General features: G+C 40.8%; 2 protein-coding genes across 7 annotated transcripts; both read right to left on the reverse strand.

The window, feature by feature from the left end:
- Positions 1-895: 895 nt before the first annotated feature.
- Positions 896-15,052, reverse strand: ZBTB34 (zinc finger and BTB domain containing 34). Of its 4 annotated transcripts, none has more exons than XM_032131218.1 (3): positions 14,945-15,028; positions 7,482-8,711; positions 896-6,525 (listed from the first exon to the last, which is right to left on the reverse strand). In XM_032131218.1, exons 2-3 carry the CDS (start codon positions 7,520-7,522, stop codon positions 5,004-5,006), a joined length of 1,563 nt encoding a protein of 520 aa, XP_031987109.1. In that variant the 5' UTR covers positions 7,523-8,711; positions 14,945-15,028; the 3' UTR covers positions 896-5,003. The 4 variants fall into 4 exon arrangements, with proteins under 4 accessions (XP_031987109.1, XP_031987110.1, XP_031987108.1 ...); XM_032131219.1 differs by having other exon boundaries at positions 7,482-7,596; positions 14,945-15,020; XM_032131217.1 differs by lacking the exon at positions 14,945-15,028 and having other exon boundaries at positions 7,482-7,596; positions 8,545-14,926.
- A 1,486-nt stretch (positions 15,053-16,538) lies between these two features.
- ZBTB43 (zinc finger and BTB domain containing 43) lies at positions 16,539-25,788 on the reverse strand. Of its 3 annotated transcripts, XM_032131221.1 has the most exons (3): positions 25,682-25,777; positions 24,837-24,885; positions 16,539-23,440 (listed from the first exon to the last, which is right to left on the reverse strand). In XM_032131221.1, the coding sequence occupies exon 3, from the start codon at positions 23,415-23,417 to the stop codon at positions 22,023-22,025; it is 1,395 nt and encodes a 464-aa protein (XP_031987112.1). In that variant the 5' UTR covers positions 23,418-23,440; positions 24,837-24,885; positions 25,682-25,777; the 3' UTR covers positions 16,539-22,022. The 3 variants fall into 3 exon arrangements, with proteins under 3 accessions (XP_031987112.1, XP_031987111.1, XP_031987113.1); XM_032131220.1 differs by lacking the exon at positions 24,837-24,885 and having other exon boundaries at positions 25,682-25,788; XM_032131222.1 differs by lacking the exons at positions 24,837-24,885; positions 25,682-25,777 and adding an exon at positions 23,527-23,668.
- Between the last annotated feature and the right edge of the window lie 833 nt (positions 25,789-26,621).

A 26,621-nucleotide genomic window follows, 5' to 3' on the forward strand; every position in this document is an offset into this window, starting at 1 on the left:
GATGGATTGCCACCACCTGGCTGGGTTTTTGGTTTTGCTTTGAAAGCTGGATGAGGTTTTGGAGCACAAAACTCAAATGATCATCTGTTCAGAACTAAGCAATTAATGCTGGCAAGTAGTTGTCTCTAAAGACTCTTGATTTCTAGTTGGTAGATGAGTATTAAAATGCTTCTTGTAGTACTTCAGTAATAGCATCTAAAATGCAAGCCCCTTAGTAATTAAATATCTAAATGTAGACACTGACACCACAGATTTGCTCTAGAAGCGTTTTAATTTACAAACAGCAATTCCGATTGACTTTATACCATAAAAAAAGCAATTTACAAGCAAGAAACAAATTCATCAGAACAAAATAAAGCAGCACAGAAATATTCATGTCACAAATCTAAAAACAAAGTGAATACAAGAGTAAAATATCATTTGAATAAATATTTTAAAGTTCATGCTATAAAATAATCCTTAATGGCAAGTTACTAATTGTTACAGCATCAGCTTAGCTAGCTTCATTTACTTCACGTGGCAATGAAGTGCAGAGGTGTGAGGTTCCCGGTTTATATTGCAAGATAATGACACCAAGTCAAGTCATTCAAACTGTTCAATTATTTATCTTGAAAAATAACCATACAAACAAAAGTTATTTAAAAATACAACTTTTCAGTCAGAAACAAACACTGTTAAAATCGTGCAAGAGCTCTACCTCTAACCAGATCTACAACCAGAGGCTCGGTTTGAGTCCAAAGGCTGAATCCCTGGCCTGTGGGAATGGGAGGGTCAGCAGTTCTGTATCTGCCATGGCAGGAGTGAGCTACAGGAGCAAGAAGCGAACCTGCTCAGTCAGTGATACGTGGCTTCACATCCCCTGAAGAAATACAGGAACACGTCCCAGGCTTACTTATTTGTTTAGCTTTTTTTTTTTTTTTTAATGTAAACTTGCGCAACTTAAGTTAATGCTGCCACAGGGATGTGCAAGTAGTATTAAACCTACAATATTAAATACAACTATTCTGGCACTTGATAAAATATATGTAAAATGCACACAGATTATAAAGTTTGAACATTTTGAATGACTTTACTAAACTTCCAATTTGATCACTATTATGAAATTTACAATTCATGAAATAAAGAGATTCATATAAAGAATTTACATAATTCCCCAAATACTTTCAAATATAAAATTTAATAAATAACCCTGACCAGTCAAAAAGCACCATTCAAGGGTAAAATTCCCTTGGAAAATAGATTAGGTGTTGCATATTTGAGTCCCTTTCAATGGTTTCATGTGAAACCCGTTTAGAAAAATGACAATAAAAGAATCACAGTAAACTAATACAAAAATTCAAATAATATATATATATTTAAAGGTAAAGCTTATTCAATATTTTCCCAGCCCTTGATTTTATTCCTGTTGTTCTTCCCATAATTCAGCCTAAACATATTAAGAGGCCTCATCATTTTGTCTAAAAGTAAACCAAAGGCTTCAGCATAAAACATGAATTTATGCTGGGGAAGACTACATTAAAACTCTAAATTTAGGCCGACAGTCTACCCTGCTGACAGTGAACGGACAGTATCCTTTATGCTACAGAAAGATTTCACACTCAGAAAGCAGAGCCAATCTTGAGGCCTTAGTGACCAAACTGAACCTTCAATATACTGTAAGTATTTACAAAGCTATTTTCTAAATGTATTTACAAGTTTAAAAGAAATAATAGGGAAGATAACTGATAAAGAAAACTAAAATAGTTTAAAACCAGTAAAATACTTTAAAACCAGAAACATTAGCAAAGGTATAAAATCCTTTATTTTCACAGTTTGTCAGAATAGGTTAAGCATCTAGAGGAAAGGACACTGTCACTGTTTTCACATTTGTCTAGATTTAAAAAGGTAGATTAAGAAGAGACTCAATTATGAACCAGCCTGTATAATTTCATTACTTATTTTGCTGTCAAATATTTCTTCACACATTTTATTGACTTCTGCATTTATTGTAAATGAAATGTGTAACAGCTCTGTGCTGAGAACTGCACAGACACGAGACATTGTACAGTATTTCCATCATTTGCTAAAGTAATGGCCTCCTTCTGGGTGGCCTGGTGACATAAACTTCATCAGGCCATGCCTCGTGTCTGTGACCGTGCTGATCCTGGCACCCCGTTATGTGACAAGGCACAGTGGAATTGCTGCTGCCAGGGGTGACGGTGGTGCTCAGAAGAGCTGCGCACCGGGCGCTGCCCGAGCCCAGGGCGGCCGGAGCTATGGCTTGGCAATCAGGAACGCTGCCCGGGCGGGGAGGGAACGGCGCGCCCGGCGCCAGCCGGGGCACACAGGACTTGCACACTGCTGAATCGTGGGTTTGTAGAAAAATGGATCATTTCCTGCCCCTTAACAGTCTGTTACAATGTTCTGAACCTGAACCTGTACAATCAACGTGATGGTTTTTTGTTTGCTTTTGTCTGAGACAATTTTGGATAAGTCACTCTTTGGTAAACTCAAACCATTTTAATACATTTACAAATACAAAGAACTAGATTTAAATAATGCTAAGATTGTGACACAGAGAAATTCAAGAAATATAAAATTTGTACCCATATCCTGCTATCCTCAACTCATCCTTCCAGGGAAAAAGTCACACCAAAGGCACCACAGCACAGGTTCAAGATAAAGGGTTAATAACAACTGTACATTTCTTGGATTTTGCATGTCTCAAACTTAAATTACCAAAACACACTTTTTGCATTAATTACTTAAAACAAACACGCAAGGAAAAACTGTATCAGAAACACCATGTTTTTAGGTGGGTAAACATACAGACTACCTGCCCTAGACACAGACTATCCCTTCCCTTACTGGAAACAAAATTTCTGTTGTTGATTCTAGGACAGAAACATCTCTCCACCCCCTGCCTCTTTATTTAGGCAGTTTTAGGACAAAGAGGCAAATGATGGACTCAATTTAACTGAAACTGCTCCAATGGACATGGGGGGGTTATACCGTAAATCCATGTTTGAGAGATTAATTCTTATTGCAGACTGTCACAATAATAAGAACTAGTGTATTTAATAAAGCTACTGCACAAATATGCCCCAGCTTCACAGGGGCCAAAATGTTTTAATAGACAGCAAACCTACCATTTTCTCTCCAATAATTTAGAAATGAGCTTTTATTTTCTAATTTTTGGGAGTTAGACAGCACAGTCACAAAGGTATTTTCAGTATCAGCTAAACAAACATAAGACCAAATAATATAAAATCTGTATTCTAAGGAAGAATGTGATTAATTTAATAATTAATTCTGTTCATCAGGTAGAATTCAGGTAGAATGTTAAACAGTAGTGTTTGCCAGTCCATGCTTTTGAGGTCTCTTAAGCCATTGTGTTTTTTGTGGTATGGGGTTTTTCTTGTTCGAGGGTTTTTTTTGTTTTGTTTTGTTGTTTGGTTGGGGGTTTGGGGGGGGGGGGGGGGTTGGTTTGTGTAGGGGGGGCTTTTGTTTGTCTATTGTTGGGGATTCTTTCTTCTTAGCCATTATGATTATGTTTCACATTTTATATATTATACTGACCTAAATTATGAAGTTAGCACCATATTAAAAACACGTATTTGGTGAAACAAAAAAGATTAGAGTATTTTTAAAGTTGTTGGTAGCTCCTTTAGGGAGGAAAAAAAACACTGAGAAAACAGAGAAGCCATATCAACTCTGTAATACTCACACATGAAATAACATATTGCTCAAAATTCCCATAGAGTATTTGTTTTTCTATACAAAAAAAGTACAAATTCCAAGTGCTGGCATATCACTCGGAGATTTAAGTAGGAAGTCAACGTGCACCTGAAAACAGCTCTCTGTGAAGAGACCTATTAAAATACTGCTTGGAAATACTGTGGTTTAAACTACATCTCTCTCATGTTTTAACCAACCATGAAGAGTGATGAAGTTAAGTTTAATTACCTGGTATGGTTCTACAGTACGAAATGAAGGTAGATTCTGAGGCCAGTAAAAACACACTTTAGACCACAATGCTACTTTTAGGTTTGCTAATATTTTTTTCTTTTTTTTTTTTTTTAATATATATATATATATATGTGTATATCTATAGATATATAGATATATCTATCTCTATATATATAAAAAGGTCAGCACCACAGGTTGTCCAGCTTGCATTCTAGACAACTAACAAAACCCTTCAACAATTTAACCATAGTTTAATAGATTTATGGCATTTGGTTTACATATGTTATAAAGCAAAGCTATTAAAACAAGGTAATTCACTTTGCTCACTTTTGCACACAAAGTAATAGTTTAATAAAATGAAAACCAAACAACATTCATTTAAAACCAAAACCATCCTCCCAAAGTACGAAGTTCTAAACCCTATGCAGAGAGGAGTACTAACAGTTGATAGAGTGGCATATGGTATCAGTCTTGACATACTTTTACACTCACCTCAACCAGAATAGGGAAAGTGAAAGCATTTTATATATATAAAGCAAATTTATATATATAAACAGACTCACTACCAAAACCAGTTAGTAAGAGCGAACAGATTTCATTGTGACGCGAGAGGAGTCAAAGCTGTAATATTCTCTCTCCCCACTGCTGTGTAACTCATTACCAGCAACAGGATTTAAGAAATAAAGGAAATTACAGCTTCTCTGAGCATTCAGCAGAGCTGCCAACTTTATTCTAATACCTGTCCCCACTGGCATTTTTGTCTCGCCAGATCAATCAGCAGGGGAACTTCAGCAGACTCTTCCTTTCCTTTCCCCAGTATACTGTCTTTATACTCTGAGCATCTTCAAATAAAAAAAAAAACCCAAAGAACTCAGCCTCCTTCAAAAACAAAGAATACTTTTGTAGTCTTCTCCAGAAACCATTTCTAACTGATTTCCAGAAGGTCAGGAAAACTAAAAGGCTGTTACACTTGTACTGATGATTACTAAAATAATAAAATACTTTAAAAATACATTAGTAATATGCTTGTCTGTGTTGCACTTAGATGTAATATTTTAATCAGATGCATTAGACATTGCATGAATTTCCATACTAGAATCCATGGCTTCAGAAGCTGAAGCATCATTATCTACTTTCTGTTCCACAAACGCTTCTGTTCTGTCTGGAGACTCAACCCTGTTTCTTACTTCTGTAACCCCTGGGTGATTTTTTCGCAAGTGCTGGTTTAGTGTACCCTGGAAAGGAAAGCATTTTCCACAGATCTCACAGCGAAAGGGTTTGTCATCTGTGTGACCACGAATATGATACTCAAGTTGGTCCTTACGGGTGTATTTCTTTCCACAAAACTTGCACACAAAAGGAGTTATTCCCATGTGCAATCGCATGTGTCGATCAAGGCTCCCTTTCTGGTTGAAAGATTTCCCACAGTAAATACAAATTAGCCTCTCATTGTATGGATACCAATGACCTCTTGCATTTCTTTCCCGTGGACTATTTTCATATCCGGGATTACTCACCATGGACTCACTGTCAGCCCCTTGCACCAAGCCCTGGACATCACTATGCAAGTGACCTGTAGGTACTCGTTTTTGGCGTGCACGACCTCCTCTGAAACAGCTCAGCATGGACCTTGAAGGACTTGTATTGCTCAGGCTTCCAAAGGTTTCTGACACACCTGTAGCCTGTGATGAGGCATGGGTAAATGAATAAACATGTTGTAAGACAGACCCATAGGAACCAACATTTACTGCCACCACCTGCTCTCCATCCACCATTTCAGTGTGGTATCCATCATCACCAAGGGAAGAGCTATCAGAGCAGCTTGGCCTGTCAGACTTTTCCATTTTAACTTTCACCTCTGCAATCTGACTTTCCCTTACTATCAGGTCTCCTTGCTCATGATCACCTTCAATCTGAATCTCATATTCAGAGATACTCCCGCTGCTCCCTCGGTCTGAATGCCCTTCTTCTTGCAGACGACTACGAAGAGCTTTGCCTGGAGTAGTTTCCATCCGAAGATCGCTGCCTGCTGTTGACTGTCGCACCTGAGAGCAATAGGGAGGAGATATCTCAATAGGGTTGGCAAAGTAGCTGCTGTCTTTAACGCCATTGCGATTCTCTGAATTTTCTTCGGCACCAACAGTGACAGAATCAACATCACCAACACTGATCTTTGAATGGATACTCTCCAGTATCTGCGTGCACTTGTCAATGACGCACTGCATCTGTAGGAAGCTAGCTGCAGTCAGAAAACTGACAACGTCCTTCAGCTGCAAGGACATCCTTCCAGTGTAACAAAAAGAAAGCAACTGTTCAAAAACATTGGGGTTTTTAATAACTGATATAGATAGGCCACTCATAGTGCTTAATGCTGAATGGTCACGAAAATACGGAGAACTGGCAGCTAAGACAGCTTTATGGGCACGGAACGGCTGACCCTGGATGTGCACGATTATGTCACAGAGCTTCCCTTGCAAGCGGAGTTCATTTAACTGGCTCAGAACAGTGTTGCTGTACTCGGGCACATCAAACTGAATGAAACTGCTGCTGTCCATTTCTACAGATGTAAAGAGTAATCTGAAAGAAAAATTAGAAGATTTACAACAGAGAATGAATATGGAGTTTTCCATTTCAAAAATAAATGCTTGCAAATGTTTAATAACCACATTGATCTGTTAAAGGTGCATTACAAGAAAACATTTAGCATAAATACTTGGCATAATAAAAAAAGTAGAGTCTTAATCTACATTTCTTGCATTTCGATAATTTGAATTATCCCTCTGCAACATTCACAACGCAGTTGCTCAGAATACATCACAGACTCTCTGGGACAGTCTGTCCTCAAAGAAACTTTGCGATTTCATTACCTGGCAAGAAGTGCAGAACAATCCACCCACCCAAAAGAATACCAATTTTATAGCCATTAGGCAAGGTAAACACCCTGAGTAGGTGTTCAAGCCAGGTACTACAGTGCCACTTGCAGGGAACTGCATTGTTAAATTTCCCAAGAATGATTGTTGGAAGGTAGTTCATGAAGTTTGAAAAATCTCCTAAGGAAAAGTCACAGGCATGTGTGTATGTGTGTGCATTTGAAAGAAAAGTGTTTGAGCCACCCATGGACTTCCAATTTTTTAAAAAAAAAATTCTTTTGTGATTTTAATTTTTTTTTTAATAAACCACGATGTGAACTTTGAAGCTCATCTGACACAGCAGTGATTTCCTAGCTAGAATAATTTGACATTTAAATTCTAACCTAACTTAAAAGCCATAGGTACTCAAACATGAGGAAAGGGCACTCAAAGAGCCTTTAAAGTTATATATGAGTTCCAAACAAAAGCTAAAGAAAAGCACTTTCCACAGATTACTATTGTAAAAAGCATACACACACTTTCAGCCTGAGAACGTCGATCTGCAGCATTACCTTACATTTCCAAGACTGGGCACTAATCAAGTGCCCAAGAACCTTCAGACTTTTATTGCTATTCTTGTTCTTATTAATGCAGAAGTCTAAAGACATAATATTGCCACCATACCTGCTTTTCCAATTGAACAAACAGATCTCAACATCATCCATTGACTTCAGATGCAGGAAGCATGTCCAGTGTATCAAAATATACTAGCGGATTTTTTTTTCTATTATGTTACATGCTGTAATGGGACATATGGACAATTTAAATCAAATTATGAAAATTCAGGTGTTCTAAAAAGAAAATCAACAGGTAGAAATAGGATTAAAAGTTCAAAAGGAAGAACTGGAGCTCTATCAGCTGACTCTCACTTAAAACTAACATTTGCAACCTTAGCAAATGGAACTTCTTTTCAGCAGACACAAGAAAGCCAGCTTCCTGACTGAACATTGTCTGACTTAGAAAACTGGCAAAAACTCTCACAGAACATTCAAAATCAAGTTATCAGACTTGCTAAACATGTTCTCTAAGCTACCAGTGCCATTATCCATTAAAATGGGTAAACGGGACTTCATTTGAGATTTTTTGGCTGAGATGTAACAGCGAGGAAAAAGACATTTTACAGGCTCTTATATCTGAGGTGGGAAATAAGGACTGCAAGATGGCCAACAGAAGTGATATGACTGCAGCAATCCATTCAGAGATGGCTTTGGCAGGACAGTTCTTTTATTCAGCGAACAAAGCTACAGAACGGTTCAGAGTTGTGAGCTGATACAAGTCAAAAACCAACAGTACAACACACAACCTATCCCAGTGGTGGGGTAGTTACACGGCAAGATTAACTTTGCTTTTCTGAGCATCCCTGCCTGTTGTGCTGAGAACCACTATCCCAGTCCCATGGGGAAGACAGGAGTTCCAGCAGTTGGATGCATGTTTGTGTCACAAATGAGTGTTTTAAGGTCACTTAAAGAATCACCAGGGAGGAGGGAATGCACCACCACAATCTGTCATCTTCACTTGTGTCTTACAGGGCAGCAAGCTTCTTAGAAACCCAACACAGGAAACTTTTAATTTGTGGGACTTATTAGCTATGCACAGATGCAACATCAGCCATTCCTGATTAAATTTCTCTTTGCTAAATGGAAAAAGAGCTTTTGTTGACCTGAAGTGACATGAATGGACAAGTTACCTGGGTCAGCGACTGTGTACAAACCAAAAGACCAGTCCCCAGCAGCAATAATTTGGCATTCCAGTCAAGGATGTACAGAAAGTTTGTCACGCATGGACAGTGGCCTTCCTCCTTGTCCCATATTTCCCTAAGGGCTCCTACCCAGCGAAATGGAGAATAACTTACTCCTGGAGAAAATATTAAAATATAAATTGTCACCACTAGCACTGGTCCAGACAGAAGGAATGAATTAAGGATAGGCACCTGACAAGAAAGAAGATGGACATTTTATGCCGTACAATGGAGGAAAAAAAAATTATGTTCTTTTCATCATGGCATCTCTAGATGAACTCACAGTTCCTGGGACATGGCCACACACTGAAAATGGACTGTAAACACGTACCGGAGAAAGGGTGAGAAGGACACCAAGGAGACAGGAATCCACAGTGATCCTTGCCCATCATGACTGTTAGAACATCCCATTATCTCCATATGCATATACATATCTGTAAGTAACTCTACATCCTTGTTTTCAGTTGTTTCATCTTTCTTTAGGGAAACAAAGAAGCTTATTTTGCTTAGGATGCTAGGATTAAACAGCACATCCTGGCAGTGAGTGGAGAGGATGATGGAGTTAAAGGTCTGTAAGTCTGTTCGTCAGGGTAGCAGAAAAGCAGTAAAAACCTCCAACAGGGATCAAGCGAACACAGTGCTGCTTTTAAAGCAAGCAAACAGGTCAAGTACACACTGCCTAAAAGGCAGCGCACAACAAAATTCTATACCCATCTGCTCCTAAAAAACAAAGTGAACAAGCTACAGCGCACACTTGTGACTACTTTTCCACCTTAGTTTCTTCCTTTGCAGACACATGCTTCCTGGGACCGTGAAAACATCTGTGGAAAGCTGGGGTTAAATGACAATTATTTTGAAATACAGCAGCAGTGGGCAGAAGGGAATCCTTCTTCCACTTTCAGCCACAACCTTAAAACTCCAGCTAGAGGAGAACTGACCAGGTTACCAATGGACACCCCATTCAGGAGCAGGCAGGACGGTAGCAGGAACAGCACTGAGGCTGCAGTAATTTTGCCAGGGTTAGTACCAGAGCACCCCAACTACCTTGTATCAACTTGGGAGAGCAAGACCTGGGGGAAAACCTGGGCATTACATGGATCAGAGAAGCAGGCACCACTCGCTATGTTTTGTTGGTGAATAACAGCCAGAAGAAAAATGATCTTATTTATTCCCAAAAGTCCCAAATGTCACTATCTAGAAAATGAAAGTAATCCATAGATTATATTACCATACACAAGAAGGTTTTATTTTATTTGTATATAGGATCAAGTTAGCAGCTCCATAATAAAATTCTAGTAACATTAACCAAAATAATGTTCAGCAGGGTACTGTACTGTAACAATACTCAAATTATTCATCAGTGCTGGCAGAGCAGTAGCACTTTCAAGACAATAGTATTTATGGTTGAAACATTTCTGAAACAGTCCTGGAAGATCACTACAATTTGAAAAGGCTAGTAAGAACCCCTCAGTTTTTTTAACAGCTTCCTCCAAGTTGAAACATCTCCCTAACCTCTTCTTTTTTGGGGTCAGGCATATAGCATTAAACTGAAGCAAAAAGGTACTCTAAAGCACAAATTAACTTTGGACACATCCACTGTATGCTCTAAAGAAAAAAAATTTTCTCTGCAGTTAACCAGACAGTCATAATGAAAATTATACACATAATAATTCTTTACAAAATTAGCACAGGTGAAGAAGAAAAAAAAAAATTGCTCAGTCAGAAGTCCCATTCGGTACCTTCCGTGGTATCTCAGCACATGCAGAGGGAACCTGTGTTATTTAGGCTCAGGATAGTCATATAGAGCAATAGCTCAGAATTACGACAGTTTTATTTGCAATATACAAACTCAAGCATTTGGGGGGTAGTGAGAACTAAGACAACTTCAGCTGGACTCGATCCTCTTGGGTGCCTTCCAACTCAGAATATTCTGTGATTCTGTAAACTCACAGCGGTGTCAGGTACACTCATTGTTAAGAAGTAATGCACTTCATCTTGCTTTAGCTTTCACCCCTGCCTGGGAGTTAGTGTAAAGTTAGGGCAAAGTCCTGTAAAATTTCAGTCTGGACACCTGTCTATGAATAGGTCCTCTCTTAACCTTTCCTCAAAAGTAGATCAAAGTATTTAAGGTTTTCATAGCTATTACGTATCCAAGAAACTGGCTGAAGGCACAGGCCAAAACTGGATACCAAGTTCACTAAGTCCTAGAAGGGCTATGTATTGAGCCTCCTGTCTATTTCTGTAGGAGATGATCCAGTCACACTCAAAAGAATCATATAAATTCTCTTTGCACCTGCATTACATTTATTTATCAGGGTTTTATACAACAAATGCAGCCCACAAAATGGCTTTAGTAGCAGTGGATCACTGCCCTATGTCCTCAAACAAAAGTGTTTATTGAAGTAACCTGTGAACATCAGAGTAATAGGCATTTAACATTTACTAGATTTCAAAAGAAACTTCCTTAAAAAATTATGTTCTATGAAAACTCTTATTTAATTTAAAAAACAAGAATAGATGTTGACAAACCACGTTAGGTATTTAATTTTACTGACATCATACAGTAGCAGGGGAGAAGCATCGTATAACTATAACACGAAACTGTGTGTCTGCCAACATAGTATTAGTTTCTGCTTCTAAGTCTGCACCTGTTTAATTTCCTTCACTCACTGAAGTATGATTCACCATTCTCATAGCCAGATGAATGACAAAAATTATACTCATTTTAACTCACACTAAGGTGTGAGAAAAGATCCCTTGCATTTTCTTAAATTAGCGCAGCAACAAGGAATCCTTGGGAAAAAAGCCACATTACAAACCATTACTGTTGTAGCACGTCTGAAAACAGAATACACAGAAAATCTAGGAGGGTCATAGCAAAAATTAAGACAAAAACAAAACAAAGTACTCCATGACACCAAAAATGCCTCTACCAGGCAACAAGCGACAGGACAAGAGGAAATGGCCTCACCCTGAGGTAAGGGAGGTTCCGGTAGGAAATCAGGAAGAATTTCTTCACTGAAAGGGTTGTTAAGCATTGGAACAGGCTGCCCCGGGAGGTGGTGGAATCACCATCTCTGGAGGTGTTAAATGACTGGATGTGGCGCTCAGTGCTCTGGTCTGGTTGAAAAGGTGGTGATCAGTTAAAGATTTGACTCGATGATCTTAGAGGTCTTTTTCAACTTTAATGATTCTGTCACACTCTCTCCATACACTATGCACTACTCAGAATACAGAGAAAAGGCAAGACAATAAACAGGTATTTGTATAAATCTGTGCACTCCTCCCCTGCATTTTGTAGGGGTTAGTATCTGCACCATCTCTGTGAGAACTCAAGACATCATCGCACATACATATCATCATTCAAGAGAATTTTAACCTAGGAATGTAACCTCATCAGCTGTGATTGTGGAAGTTTTTGGGCAACCATCTTCATCACTCTTACTCCTTTCAGACTGCATTTGCATCACTCTTCATATGTACAGAAGCCACGCTAATTAACACTAGTTGTATCAAAGAAAAACTGCCATCAATTATGTCACAGGCTAGAGGGGTCTCTAAGACACTCTTGAAATAATCTTTGAAAATAGGGAAGAGAGTGATCATAGAACATTTTATCAGCTTATATCTCTCATAACAGTAAAATATTAATTATCCTTTAAAAGTCAACACATAGTGCCCTTGGATGGCCTTAAACGACGCGCCACACAGCACTGCTACTGTACTGAAATCTGCTGTACTCCAATCCCCAAAGCAGGGTAAGCTACCCCACTGCTAAAAAACAAGAGTTCAATTTTGCAGCCATTAAAAAATCCCAAAAGGAAAAGAGGGTAAAAAACCCTCTCTCAATAATTATCTCCCAACAACTGAGATAATTTTTAAGTACAACAAACTTATAATAATACAAGCAGCACTATGCAAATACGTAGAATTGGTTTTTGCATTAATTCTTCACTTCCTCCAAAGTGCCCACTGGAATCAAAGAAGATACAGGCAGTTTGCCCAAATTATCTGTAGGAAAGCACACAACAAGAGGTGCACGTGGCCTATTATTAATTGAAAAACAGCCTTGAAAGTCAGTCTGCTTCATGTCTGGTTTAGGCTACAATACAAAATCAGTTAGGTGAAGACTACACAACAATTTAAAACTTCATTACTTTACCTCAAAAAATGCTGGAAATGCCCCGTTTCCTCAGAAACAGAAGGCAGTAAATGCAGGCTGAACTGTAGTTACTAGAAAACTTAGCTCTTGCACTTTTGTGTTGGTAGATACCAGAAAGCCCCAGTGAAGGTCATCATTCCTTCTCTGCAGCCAGACAGGCCACGTTCTACCCAAAGTACAGCTACAGAGAAACCATACACAAAGCTCCTGCTGGGCAGGTGAGAGCTCCGGCAGTGCTACGGGACACAACATCACCAACTGCCTGGGGAGCAAAGCAGTAACCCCTGACACTCAGCTCAGTAAAGCTTTACTAATTCAAACTTTTGTCCAACAAAAGTTCAAAAGGATTTATTTTTATCTCACCGAGATTCACAACATGATGAACAGAAAATCACTTCAAAGAGTGGATGATTTTAGCATAAAAATAAAATCAATTTATTTAGATGTATGTACATATATGGACACACATGTCAATACCAGGAACACTACAAACTCATTCTCAGTGGTCAGCACGGTGCAGCAGAGATATTATTGGAACTGCATATTTAGCATTTTATAGAAAGAAAAAGGAGCCTCTTATTTGAGCAAATATCCAAAGAAAGCAGATATGAAACTGAAGTCCAAGTGACACATTTGTCCCTTATTCTCTTAACTGTCTTCTTCACAAATGTTTGCCTGTGTGGGAGTGACTGGGGCAAAATGAAACAACTATCAATGCATAAAAATAGTTTCACCTAACCCTTAGAAACCTCAATAGAAATAATCTCTAAATCTTGACCCTTGAAATCAAATTACCACAACAGTAGTTACAGGTATGTATCCATTTCTGAATGCAAAAAAAAAAAAAAAAAAAAAAGTTACCAGGAGGCAAACTGGAGATAAGCCAAGATCAAAAGGTACCTTCCAAATCAAACTATTCTATGTGTCTATGATTTCAATATCAACAAAAATATTATGCGAGATAAATAAAACAAAGGGGCCTCTTGGTGATACCAAACCAACAAGATCTTACAAGTAATGATCAGAAACTTTTATTTTGTGCACAAATTTCACAACATCCCCATTATATAATGCTAAATAGCCACATTCGCTGAACATCTGACAACTTTGAGATGTCACTATCATCATAAAAAAACTTCAGCCTATATTTTGAGACTGATGATATATATATAGCCATAATTTCCACCAAGTGGGAAGAGGGCTCTTGAACCTTCTGATATTACAATACTATTTACTACCAAGGTAATACTTCATCACCACTGTCCATTTTAATCTGCCCACTTTTTTTTTTTTTTTTAAATAGTAGCCACTCTTCATCAAATTGTTGACTTTTTGGTTCTGATGTTTCTTTTAAGCAATGAAGTGACTATGTTCTCTAGAGATCAGCAATATTTTTTGCAGCAGATTTACAATAGCTGCGAAGAGCACATTTTCATGGTATTTTCCCAGCTCGCTCCTTGGGATAGATGGAACTGTTCGGAGCTGTCCCTGGACAGGCAACGAAGCTCAGGCACATTCTGATCCAGATGTTGAGGATTCCGTAACATGTAACAACTGCAGTGCAGCTAATCCTACATCACTTTGTTTTCCTTTGAAAACCAGGCTCACCCACATTAATGTTTCCGAGACTGTTCTGCCTTGTTCCAAATTAACTCTCAACTCTGATTTACTCTAAGCCAAATCCACCTCTGCGTGCTGTGCACACCTGCCGGGATTTGGAAAGACCCTTGCATTAGAGAGACTGGGGTTTCACTAGAACTTCCACCTTCTCTGACGGAACAGCAGCAGCTGAAAAGTCCCCGACTCCGGGCAATAAACACCTCCCTGAATGGGGCCAGGTTTGTTCCGCCCCAATCCGCCGTGCCGAGGATTTTACGCCTCGCTCGGGTTAACAGCAGACCCCGACACAGGCGCGTCCGCCCTCCCTCCCCACACGCCGAAGCTGCACCAGAGCCACCGGCTCGGGTTACGCGACAACTCCCGCCGAGGCACGGCCGGGCCAGAGCAGCCTCGACGAAGCCGCTGCCGCCGCTCCAGGCAGCCGAACCGAGCCACGGCCCGCCGGGCCGCGGTCGCCACCCCCGCAGGGCCTGTCAGGCGCCGGGACCCCTTCCCGAGCACGGCCCCGTCCCAGCTGGGAGCGCCGCGCCGGCCCGAGGGCCAAGCGCCCTTCGCGCGGCCGCTCACCTGGGGCTGTCTGGGGCTCTCACATGGCGGATCCCGGCCGGCCCGGCCCGCTCCCACCGCCGCTTCCCGCCCGCTCCCACAGCCACTCGCACCCGGAACTGATTCCGCTGGCGGCCGTTCCGCTTCCTGGTGACGCCGCGGCAGCGGGCGGTGCCCCCGGGCCGCCCGGGAACCCGCCCCGCTCCCGGCGCGGAGCCCGGGCGCTGCCCGCCGCCGGGTAGGGCGGAACCGCCCTCGCTGCGCGACTCCGCACGAAGGCAGAAGGATTTGAGCATTAGCTGAAGCCGGTACGTACGCGGGTAGAGCTCCTTCGACAACTCTCACGGTGTGCAGCTCCAGAAGAGAACGCGCACTCAGAGCCATACCCCGTTAGGCACTCACAGATGCAGCGAGGGAGCTTTTGGGGGAGGACATCCCCCACTCCAGCTGTGAGCTGCCACTTTCACTGAGCAAAGAATTAAAAAGTTCACCTGTGTTACACTGGCCTTGCAACTCACAGAAATCGCTTCAGCAAGCACGCGCTGACCTTTTTTTTGAGTTACCTTGCATATGCTTGTAGGTCAGGTAGTGCAACGATTCAGTTTATGAACCAGACAGTTCATGTACTACTTGGGAAGAGTCAGAGCGACTGGTGCCAGTAGGGCCGGCTGGGATATCCACCTGGTCTAACTGGACACCACATTCTGTCTTCTGGAGGTATGTCTTTCTCTCCCTTTAAGACACAGAACAGAGTCTTCATACCTTAGGTATTGAATGCTGATCAGATAAAGCAGCAGCCTGGGAAGCATCCTGGCCAGGGCACAAATAACAGAGTTAACAAACACACAGACAAACTGTATTTGTTCACTCAGATAAAAAAAACTCAAGCAACTAATTCTGAACAGGCAGAAAACTTTAGGCTTATTCTTCCGTGTTCAGTAAATGTAGCCAAAATAGAAAATTAATTTTCTTGTACCATATTCCATTTGAATTTGCTGAAGACTGTTACACAAATACTGACTTCTCCAGGTATTAACTGAACATGCTTTCAATGAGAGCGAGCTCATTTTTTGCTTAGGTAGCAAGCAGCAGCTGGTATGGTTCCTCGAGGACTGAGCAGATGGAGCTTGGACAAAATCAAGTGTTCAGTATGAGTACCTAAATTTAGTCAGGGAGAGAAGGAATCCTCACAGGAAGGTAAGGGAAACTTAATCTTTAATACTTTCCACAGCATGAAATTTCTTTTATACTTAGACAAGAAAAAAATCTATGTTACCTGTACCTACTTCAAATGTACCAAGAGGTCTTTGGGACATGCAGTTGCTGCTACTATGGAGTGAGTGTTCTGGAATTTTCCTAACAGCATGTACATTCTGTATTATAACTTCAGAGATCACCATTCTGCAAAAACCAGTTACAACAAAGCCTGTTTGATAAATTTGAACTAGCATGGAAGCTAATTACCTAAAGCAGCAAAGAAATGGGGTCAAAGAAATGGGCTCAATGCCACAAATTCATCAAACTTACTGTGTCTTAAAAATCAGGTTTTAGTTTAGTGTTTTCTTAGACTAGGCTGGCATGTTATCATTATTTCAAGAAGACACATTACTAGATACACTTTTTTATATATTTAATAAAGTTATATATCAACAACTTTTGGATTTGTACTTTTGTTTAAGCACTTATTTTGGCAAAGTGAAATATTAAATACTAGTACTGGACATGCATTCCTTTCATTCAAGCTTAAGAAAACATTTACAAAGTTGACAGATAACATTTATTAAAACATGTTATACAAAAAAAGGGGCGTGGGACTCTTCTATAAGAAGAAAATATTGAACAGTAACATTAAATTAAAACCATGCTGTACAATTAGGACAGCAATATTTATAGACGAAACTATCCAACCTCTGCAATACAGGCATAACATCTCACAAAATATCAAGATATGCAAATTTACTATTATAAATGACTTGTTTAGAATAAAAACTTATAGCTCATTAAGGAAGATTCACTTGACTTGCATAAACAGTTACATTTCTGAAAGAAATATGGAATCCCATGAATTAAAAAAAAAAGGAGCAGCAATCAACTGACACAGGCTTCAAGCAAAAATCAGAACTTGCAATTTAATCACATTAAAAATATACGATTTTCTTTTCCAGCATCTTCCCCTAGGCCACTGACAGTTTACAGCTAATAGCTAAAGAAGCCAAGCTATCCAATGAAGCATTTAAAAGACAAAAAACCAACTTCCTTTGTTGCTTAGAGAAAGGTCCTAATTCTGTTACAGCAAAACACTCAATATACTGCTGTAGGCTCTCATAATTCTGAGACAGGTCACCTTGCTGGCACCCAGGCAAAAGTATTAAGATTACAAACCCTGATGTGCCTCCATTCTTTCAGGGTCAGTAATACTGGAACACTCATTACATCAGCCTTTGATCATCTGCCTTGCTTATGATACAGGATGGTTTCTCAACCTCAGCCACACCTCAGATGAAAAAAGCTGTGACCAAACACTGTACTGACAATACCTTCTGGGGTCTATCTGCTCACCATAAAACAAACAAGGAAAGTTTAAAAAATGAAACAACAAAAAAGCACCCCGCAAACCAACACTGGTATGTGAAATAGGAACCTTCTCCCTCAAAAGGGTCTGCTATACACCTAAGCAGATTTTAACCCTGCTAAGAGTTGAATTTTTCAGAATGGTAGTTGCACAGATTCCATGGTAATTAACATCTTAGTTACAAAACGGAATGAAAAGGAACTTAGCTGCAGTATCATTAAGTCTTCTTACCACTGCTAGGACAATGAATGGCTTCAAAGCAGCAGGAAAGTCTGAAAGCCGCCTGGGTGTACAATATTGCTGGCTATAAGAAGACACTCACTTTACTACAGCCAACAGCCACATCATTGAAGGTAATGAAGCACATAGGAAGATTAATGAAAGTCATCATATACATATGCATTCATATTATATATATATATGGATTGCTTCCCTCCTCCCCACAAACAGGAAGTAATTTTTCGTACCTTCAACAAGACCACTCCATTAGCAAAGATCAGAAGCTTGACAGAAGCTGCGTCTGTATATCTTGGCTTGCTATGTTCAACTGCACTAGCCACCAGTGGCAGGGACTGCACGGGCTGACGCGCGGCCAGAGGTTGCGAACTGCCCTGTGCTAGTGAAAAGAAGTTCAGCCTGCACAAAAAATGAAAGTGAACAATCCAAGCCAAAATCTCAACCAGAGGTGCACATAATGCGTCTGCTTAAACATACTTAAGGAAGAATGGCAGCTACTAGCAAGAGGTGCAGGGAGACACATGGAGAAAATGCTCCTGGGTATATGTGGAGAAACTGAAGAGCTGCTCTTGGGAAAACACCTGAAGAAGTCACTGAGAACATGTACAGACATACTCACAGAAGGACACACTCTCCACCTGAGGAGATTCACTTCTAAGAGGACTTTGGCCTACAGCTAAGCCCTGCCAGAGCAGGTACACCTCTGAAATAACTGAATTCCACAGGAGAACCAAGCTGGAACAGACACATCCCTGAAGGGACAGTGTCACCATGAACAGTGACACTGACCAGACCAGAGCACCAGAGGACACCCACTAAGAAATGAAGAGCATCAGAAAGGAAGTGTGCATATGAGCCCAACTCCTGTGTTACCTGTCACCTTACAAAAGGAAATGGCAGGAGCTGAATACAGCTCTTGGTGAAAGCAAGGGAAACTGAGACTACAAAGGCAGGGAGAAGAGGTGTTAGACTTCAGCTGAGCCCGAGGAAGATGGTTTAAGTAATTTTTTATCTTTCCCCCCCAATACCTGAAATGGTGACTAGAAGTTTGACAAAGGGCAATAAACTGAATTCAAGAGAAACACCACAAGACAGCTGTTTCACCTGTGACATGCAAAAGTAAGGATTTTAGACATGTATCGCAAGCTGCCCTTAAATCATCAGTCCTCTCAATCTGATCTCATGACAATCAGATCAGTATTTTCCTGCAATCAATTGGATTCATGTAGATTAACAGCAGAAAGCCAAATGCTACAAAATCAGTGGAGCAACATTTGTTGGACTTTCAAGACAATGCCATAATATGGGGTAAAACAGCAATAGGCAAATACTAAAAAAAGTTACTATTCATGCTAAGTCATTAAAAAAGGACTTGGTTCTATAATATGATCTACTGAACCTGTTATAAAACCTTTAAAGTGTCTCTCGCAGTACATTTGATTTTAAAGCTTTATTTCAAAGTAATCTTACTGCAAATAGAAGTAATGTTAAACCTAGAAATATCCCATATAAAAGTCATTCCAAGCTGGTAAAAGAAACAGTTTTGCTGGCAGCTCTGTAGGATGGTCTGGGTTCGACATATTTATTGATTTTTTTCACCGTATTTTTCAGACTGGTGTTTCTGTCCAGCCTTTTTTATGGTTAAATGGGAAGAGGCACCCTTAACCTTTTTATGCAAAACTAAAGTGACAATTGGAAAGGGGCTGAGAACTGATGTAATACACAAGATCATTCTTGAAATGAGTATGAGAATAAACACCCTGCACATGTTCAAGGCCAGGCTGGATGGGGCTCTGAGCAACATGGCCTAGTTGAAGGTGTCCATGCCTATGGCAGGGGGGGTGGAAGTAGATGACCTTCAAAGTCTCCTTCCAACCCACACCATTCTATGATTCTAATGCCTTCCTTCAGATGGGATGATGGTACTTGCAGAAATGACGCCATGCATGTGGTAACGCCTTGGAGAATGGAAAAATGGGGCCACTGAGTGCAAGAACCCTTTCCTCTACCCTCATGTAAACAGGCAAGCATTAAAGTATTTTTTAGTATTAAAAAAGACAGTGTTAGCAGTGTGTAAACAAACCATAGAGGGAATATAATTTCTAAGTTTAAAAAACGTACTTATAAAGTTTTATGGTTTGTTTGGTTTTTTGTTGGTTTTTTTTGTTGGTTTTTTTGTTTTATTTTTTTTTTGTTTAAATACAAAGTGCTTCTATACATTAAGCAGGTTACAGTGTTAGTGAGCAAAATCCCTGTTTTGTACCTTGATCACAAAGGTTAAACATGGCCACCATGGTATCTGTAGAGTTCAATTAAGTGCTAAGAATAGGAACTCTTGTGGTGCTGATCATTCATGCCCATTGCCAGCAATGGGTTCATTGTACTTGGGAACATCTATTTTAACAAAATTCCATATGAAAAAATATTTGAAGCATTAGAAGATCAATAATTAAGAGCATCTTAAAAAAAAAAAATGGTTTTAAAGTAGAATGCCAGTAAAGAAATTACAGTAATTACAGCTCACTGAGTAGAAAACCCTCAGCTTGCAGCAGACATTCATTTTCAGGATACAGTTGAGTTGTATCTTAAGACAATTTGTAACTGGGAGTTCAAAAAAGAATCTGAAGTGTAATAATCTTTGTGTGGTTTTGCTTCACCATACAGGGTCATCTGTTTCAGTACATTATCCTGCACACAGCAGTGCCTAAGACAGAAATTGGGGCCAGACAGGCTTAGGTCTTTAATGCTGGTTAACATTTTCCCCATGTGAACAGCACTATACTTGGATGTCACCTCTTTCTATTATATTCTATGTATATTCTAAAGGCTCTTTCCTTTTCATATTTCAGTAAGCTACTAAGAAGCTTTTGCTTACTAAGAAGCAATTGCTTTTGCATTGGACTGCATTAAGCTTTAAACCCCAAAATCCTGTTGTCCCCTTTAAAACGGATGCTTTTACTCTATCTGCAGAGCTGGCAGCATCTCTTAGAACTATACACACTCCTCCATCTGTCTCCACGAATGAGAGCCCCACACACAGATCCTCATCCTGACAAAGAACAAGTGTCACTTTCCCAGCAAAAATCCCAACTTCAGACGTAAGCATGGTACCATGTTCTGCAGTACCATTAGAAGATCCAAATGACATACTTCCTACTTTTTTCCACAAGCAACTTCATTTGAGCAAGTAAACAACTCTGCTTGTGATCACCAGTCACAGTAGTTCAGTACCAAGAATCTGTATTACAGTTCTTACTATTCAAACAGTAAAGAATTAGAAGTATAAATACGTATCAATGACTACATAATTTTCCTAAAGCAGGTTTCTAAAACTAGATAGAAGTTCTCAGAGAAGTTTTTGTACCAATAACAAGTCAGTTCATGAATCCAGAGTTTGGTACTTGCTACTGTAGTAAGCCACAAAAATTTGAACAGAAATTTACAGTTTAAATATTCGATTATTTTGACTAAGTTCCAAATGTTACATCTTTTTGTTGGTTTCTTTTTTTTTTTAACAAGACATACTTATTACACATACTTCTAGAAGCTCTCACAACGTAGTAATTAAAATCTAATGAAGTCAAGAGTCGTACAGCATTAGACCCTAGAGGAGCAAGGATAAAGTATACTTAACATATACTGAAGCTTATATGTAAGTGCATTACAGACTCTAAATAGAAATCAGCACAAAATTAGACATTTGTTTTACTGAAGATATATTAAAAAAACAGAAGACAGATAAAGGAAAGCCAAACCACCTTTACCACTGCCTTTCATTAAGCAATACAGCAAAGGCTACTGAATGATGCACACTACCTAAGGATGCATGTTAAGTATGTTGGCAGTCTTCACCTTGAGGTGGAATTCTAATTTTTTTTTCTTCATTAAAATGTGAATCATATAACGCGATTTGGTCATCTTCATTTTCTTTTCCATTAAGTCGTTCTACCTGAATTCCTGGTTCATCTAAGTATTTTCAGGATTTTTGTCAATTTAGAGCTGAGTTTTACTGTGAATTTAGATGACTTAGAAATACAAGACGGCTTCTAAATACTGCTGTGATTACAATGTCAGACCTCATTTTGCAGGCACCTTTCAGATTAACCACATGCACTTCACACACTGAACACCTGAAGTAATACTGCAGAAAGCAAAATATGTTTTTCTGTTTATACCAGCATACTCATTAAAACTTGTTTTTTTGAGAACGTACAATAGCAAGTACCAGACATTATTTGCATAATGAGTTTATTTTTCTTACTCTACTAAACAAATGTAAGCACTCATGTCTTAGTTCATCTCAGTAGTACTCTGCTCAGCTTTAGAAGCCTGATAGGACTTGGTACAAGAGGTCACATGCCGATGAAAACTGTCCCGCCACATAAATCTTTTCCCACAGATGTTACACTCATATGGTTTTATGCCTGTATGAATTTTCATATGGCCTACAAGATGGTGTTTCATTTTGAATTTCTTACCACAGACACCACAGCCATAAGGTCGAAGACCAAGGTGCATACTCATATGCCGATCTCTCTGACTTTTGTGTGTAAAGCTTTTTCCACACTGACAAGGATAGAGCTTATCGGCATGGGAGAATCCAGTGAGAGACGTTTCTTCTTTAATCCCGGCAGCCATATCAATGCTTTCACCATAGCCTGCTGCCATCATAAGATCCTGTCTGTGAGCACTTAAATTTCCATCTGCCCTTTCACCGGAAAATTCTTCCATAGACGAGCCATAGAAGTCAACTTGTTCATCATAATTACTTTCATCTGCCTGTTCATCAAATTCTGCTTCCATCTTTTTGTCACCTATGTGAAAATCTTCAACACCCGAAGACTGGATTGAGTGATCTGCCTGGATGGCATTCATGGATTCAGAAACTTGGTGTTCATCATAAGGATTATCAACGCCTTCGCAGTCTTGTTCAAACCTTTCTGGTTTCACATGGATCCACCGCTTGTGAGACATGATGCTGGGTTTGCTATACATTGGTCTGGTATACTGGTACTCTGCACTATCACTAGTTCCTTCTTCGCCATCCTGACTGGTCATTCCAGTGCTAAGTCTATCGTGTTCTGTTGAAGAATTACTGGGAAGGTACTCGTGTTCTGTCAGCTGACATGACAGTTCATCTTTAGAGCTCTCTTCTTCATTTTCACCGTCCCTTAGTTCCTGCACTTTGTGGAATTCTGTCTGTCCTCCAGAGCCAAGTTCAAAGGTTTCAACAAGGCCATTGTAGCTACTACTGCTTGGGGACTGATGGTCACTGCCATGATTCATCTTCTGACACAGAACTGTTGGGTTCCCCTCAAGCACTTCAGTGCACTTATCCACTACATGCCACATCTGAAGGAAACTTGCTGCTGTCAGATAACTAACAATTTCTGGCGCAGGCATTACCAGCCGGCCTGTATAGGTAGACAGAAGAATGTTTTCAAATACTCTGGGATTCATCACATCAGGCAGGACTATTCGCCTGCTGTTTTTCAGAAGAACCTGATCACAGAAGTAAGGTGAACTAGCTGCAAGAACAGCTTTATGGGCTCTGAAGAGATGGCCCTGAACCACAATGGACACATCACATAATTGTCCTTGCTGGCGCTGTTGGTTTAACTTCTGCAAAATGGTGCTAGAAAAATCTGGAAATTCCACTCGAAAGGAGCTTGACCCAGACTCCATTTCATTACAAATTTAGTGTTGTGCTGCAAGAAAAAAAAAAAAAAAAATTAGAAATTCTGCTTAATCAAGTACTGACCTTTCCATTTTCTTTTTTTCTTAACACACTCACATGGAACTCAACACAACATTTTCTGGAACCTTTTGCCACTGTTGTATTTCTCTCAAGCCACCTCATTTCTCTCTTCTGAAAGCCGTACTAAGGCCATAAATTGCTATGCCAGCATATTTTGTTGTGTTTCTTCTCTCCAAGAGGACTCATCAACTACAGCAGGAACTACAAACAGCAAGTTACTCAGTTGAGATAGATGAAGCATTTCAAACATGAGTTTAGGCTAATGAAACTGTTATTTCATGAAATTATACAGTAGAGTTCTAACTCCAGGATGTCCCAAAGTTTGTACCAGCACGTGAAAGATTCTGTATTTCAAATGCCCACTAAATAATCTCATTGATCTCCCAATAAACACTGACTTTACTCATGAAATATTTCACTTAAGATCAAGTTTTCAAAAGCAACTGTATCAACTCACAGGATGACACTGGAAGCACAGGCAGAACCCCATTAAGAATGAGGCTTATGACCCTTCTCATGCATTTCCCTATTGTTTTATTAATTGAAAGATGGAACAGCAGCAGCTTGTACAGTTTTTAATTCCAAGCTTATTGAGATATTATTATAACACTCCTTTTAGGGAAATCATACAGAATTTAAAATGTCAATCAAGAAACTGATATCTTTGCTACACAGAACTTTTCCTGCCTGTACCTTGTGTATTTGTAACAACATAACAATTACATGCCAGAACCTCAGCTAAGAGCTCCCAGATTTTCACACCTGTATTCCCACATCATCCAGATGTCTTACTACAAAGTTAACAGCCCTTTAAGCAGTAATACAACTTTTTAAAATGCATACTTGAAATTTTAAATTGAATTTGAGATAAATTTGCATGTTATTGTAATTAGAAATGACAGAAGTTTAAATGCAACTATGAAAGACCAACATTAACTGTCTGAGTAAGTTAAACTTGTGCAATTCTTCTATTTGAAAATGTGTAAATTGAGTGCAATGGGATTGCTGAAGAGCCGTGGAGCAGCAAGTGGTTTCCTCTGTCAAGTTCCATGACGTTGCCAGCCACATAATCACAAAAGACCACCTTTAAATTTACTGTCTTCAGCACTCCTCAGGTTCTTTTCCTCAAAGCACTAGCCCTCTTCAGAACAGAATCAGCTACCAGTAATTTTCCAGTGAGCAACAGAATACTGCACCTGCCAGTTCAATTATTAATTTTTCTTACCACTTTGCTTAAAACAATTTGAAATAATTATTTAAGTATTTCAAGTTATTTTATACCTTGTGTATATTATGTCTGTTTTTTGAAACTATCAGATTTTTTTTATACAGATGCAGTTCCTTACCTCCCTTTAGAATATTCTCAGATTTAAGATTCTATTTTTCAATACCTGCCTACAAAAAAAAAAAAAACAAAACCTTCAGGAGACATTCAACTGAAATTTAAAGACAGATGCCTATAGAACTTATATACAATTACTGGTAATCTAAACTGCCATCTTTAAGCAGGGAGTCAGTATGTCACCACAAAAACATTTCCAGATGATAGCAGACTTTTTTATATTTTAAGTTCTCATGAAGACAAAATGTAAGTGAAGTATTTTCAATTATCAAAGCCATACCAGTCAAGCAAACCGGTTTTCCAAAGGGATTTCACTTCCTCCTTCTGCACTGTGTTGTTTTGCACTTCCTTTACTCCAAACTCATAAAGAACAAAGTCCTTCTACTTCAGTTAATAAAAAAATAATCTCCATACTAGAGCACTGAGTAGAACATAAAAGGCAGATGTAAGTTGCTTTAAAATAACATTACTTCTAATAAGTGCTAGCAAGGAGTTACTTCCCTTCTCCCCGCGCAGGCCTGCAGATACTGATCTCTCACCCTCCCAGCGCCCCCGCGGTACTGCCGCGGCCGCACGGGCAAGGCCCGGCCGGGAGCCGCTCCAGCCCACGGCACCGGACAGGCCCCAGCGCTTCCCGCAGCGGCGCGGACCGCCCGAAGGCTCCGGCCGGAGCGGCCCCCGCCGCCCGTTCCCGCCGGGGACACGGACCCGGCCCCACAGAGCGCGGCACCGGCGGACGCGGGGCGTGGGAAGGCCTCGCGCGTCGCGCCGCGCCGCCCCAGCACGGACCCGCGGACCGGGCTCGACGGCAGCACGGCCTCCCGGGGGCCACGAGCGGCAGCGTCTCACCTGCGGGTCGCGAGGTCTCTCTCATAGCGGGACGCTGCCGGTGCGGGTGCGGCCCCGGCCCCAGCCCTACCCGCGCCCAGCCCGGCCCACACCGGAAGCAGCTACCCCCCTTCCTGCGGGCACTTCCGCGTCCCGGTCACGTGGGGCCGGGCGAGGCCGTTTCCTGCCGGCGGGCGGCTGTTACCCGCGGCGGCCGCGGCGCTCCCTGCTGCTTCCGCTTGCGAGCGGATGGCTTTGACAGGAGCGCTCAGTACGAGCGATTCGCATCGCCAAACCCCCTGGGTCGAGATCCCCTCCCCTCTCTTCCCCCTTTGCGCCGCAGCTGCTACCCAGGGCAATATTCTCAGCGCTGCTGTGGGCGCTGCTAGGAGGGGACCGCCAGACAGTACAACTGAAGGCCGCTGTCCTCGGCGGGCGCTGGCTCGGCCCGCGTGTTCCGCACAGATGACTGATGTGCGGGAGCACAGGAATTGTCCCACAGCCAAACCGTTCCAGCCGCCCCGGCACAGCCGTGCTGGAGCTTTGGCACAGCTCAGCCACGGGCCCGCCCCGCCGAGGCCCGCAGGGGGCGCCGCTCCCCGCCTGGGCCGGCTTCGCTGGCCCGACCCGAAATCCGCCCCTTTCTGCGGGAAAACTTCCCAAATGACTTATAAGAATGTAATATTAATTATGCTTAGTCTTAATATTTTTTTAAAGACAACGGACGACAATATCTCAGTTTTTAAATTGATCACAAAGAGTTCAGCCGGGCCGGCCCTCCCAGCTGGCCCAGGCTGGTTCCGCCGCGCAGCGGCCTCGGCAAAACTGAACCGGAGCACGAGGTTCTGTGAGGCAGAGTGGTCCCGGCTCTCCGCTCGTGTCACCTGCAAGCCTCACCTGACCGAAAGCCGTGAAAGTTTTCTGTGGCTGAACTGGAACAAGGCAACCTGCTAAAACCCTG

Source organism: Corvus moneduloides, chromosome 21, assembly GCF_009650955.1.
Source record: "Corvus moneduloides isolate bCorMon1 chromosome 21, bCorMon1.pri, whole genome shotgun sequence".
Classification (NCBI taxonomy): Eukaryota; Metazoa; Chordata; class Aves; order Passeriformes; family Corvidae; genus Corvus; species Corvus moneduloides.

Coding starts and splice junctions, on each gene's coding strand:
- ZBTB34 (XM_032131218.1), bottom strand. CDS start 7,522: ATGGATGATGTTGAGATCTGTTTGTTCAATTGGAAAAGCAG. Junction 6,526..7,481: donor TTGTTCAATTGGAAAAGCAG/GTATGGTGGCAA, acceptor TTTTTCTTTCAG/ATTACTCTTTACATCTGTAG.
- ZBTB43 (XM_032131220.1), bottom strand. CDS start 23,417: ATGGAGTCTGGGTCAAGCTCCTTTCGAGTGGAATTTCCAGATTTTTCT.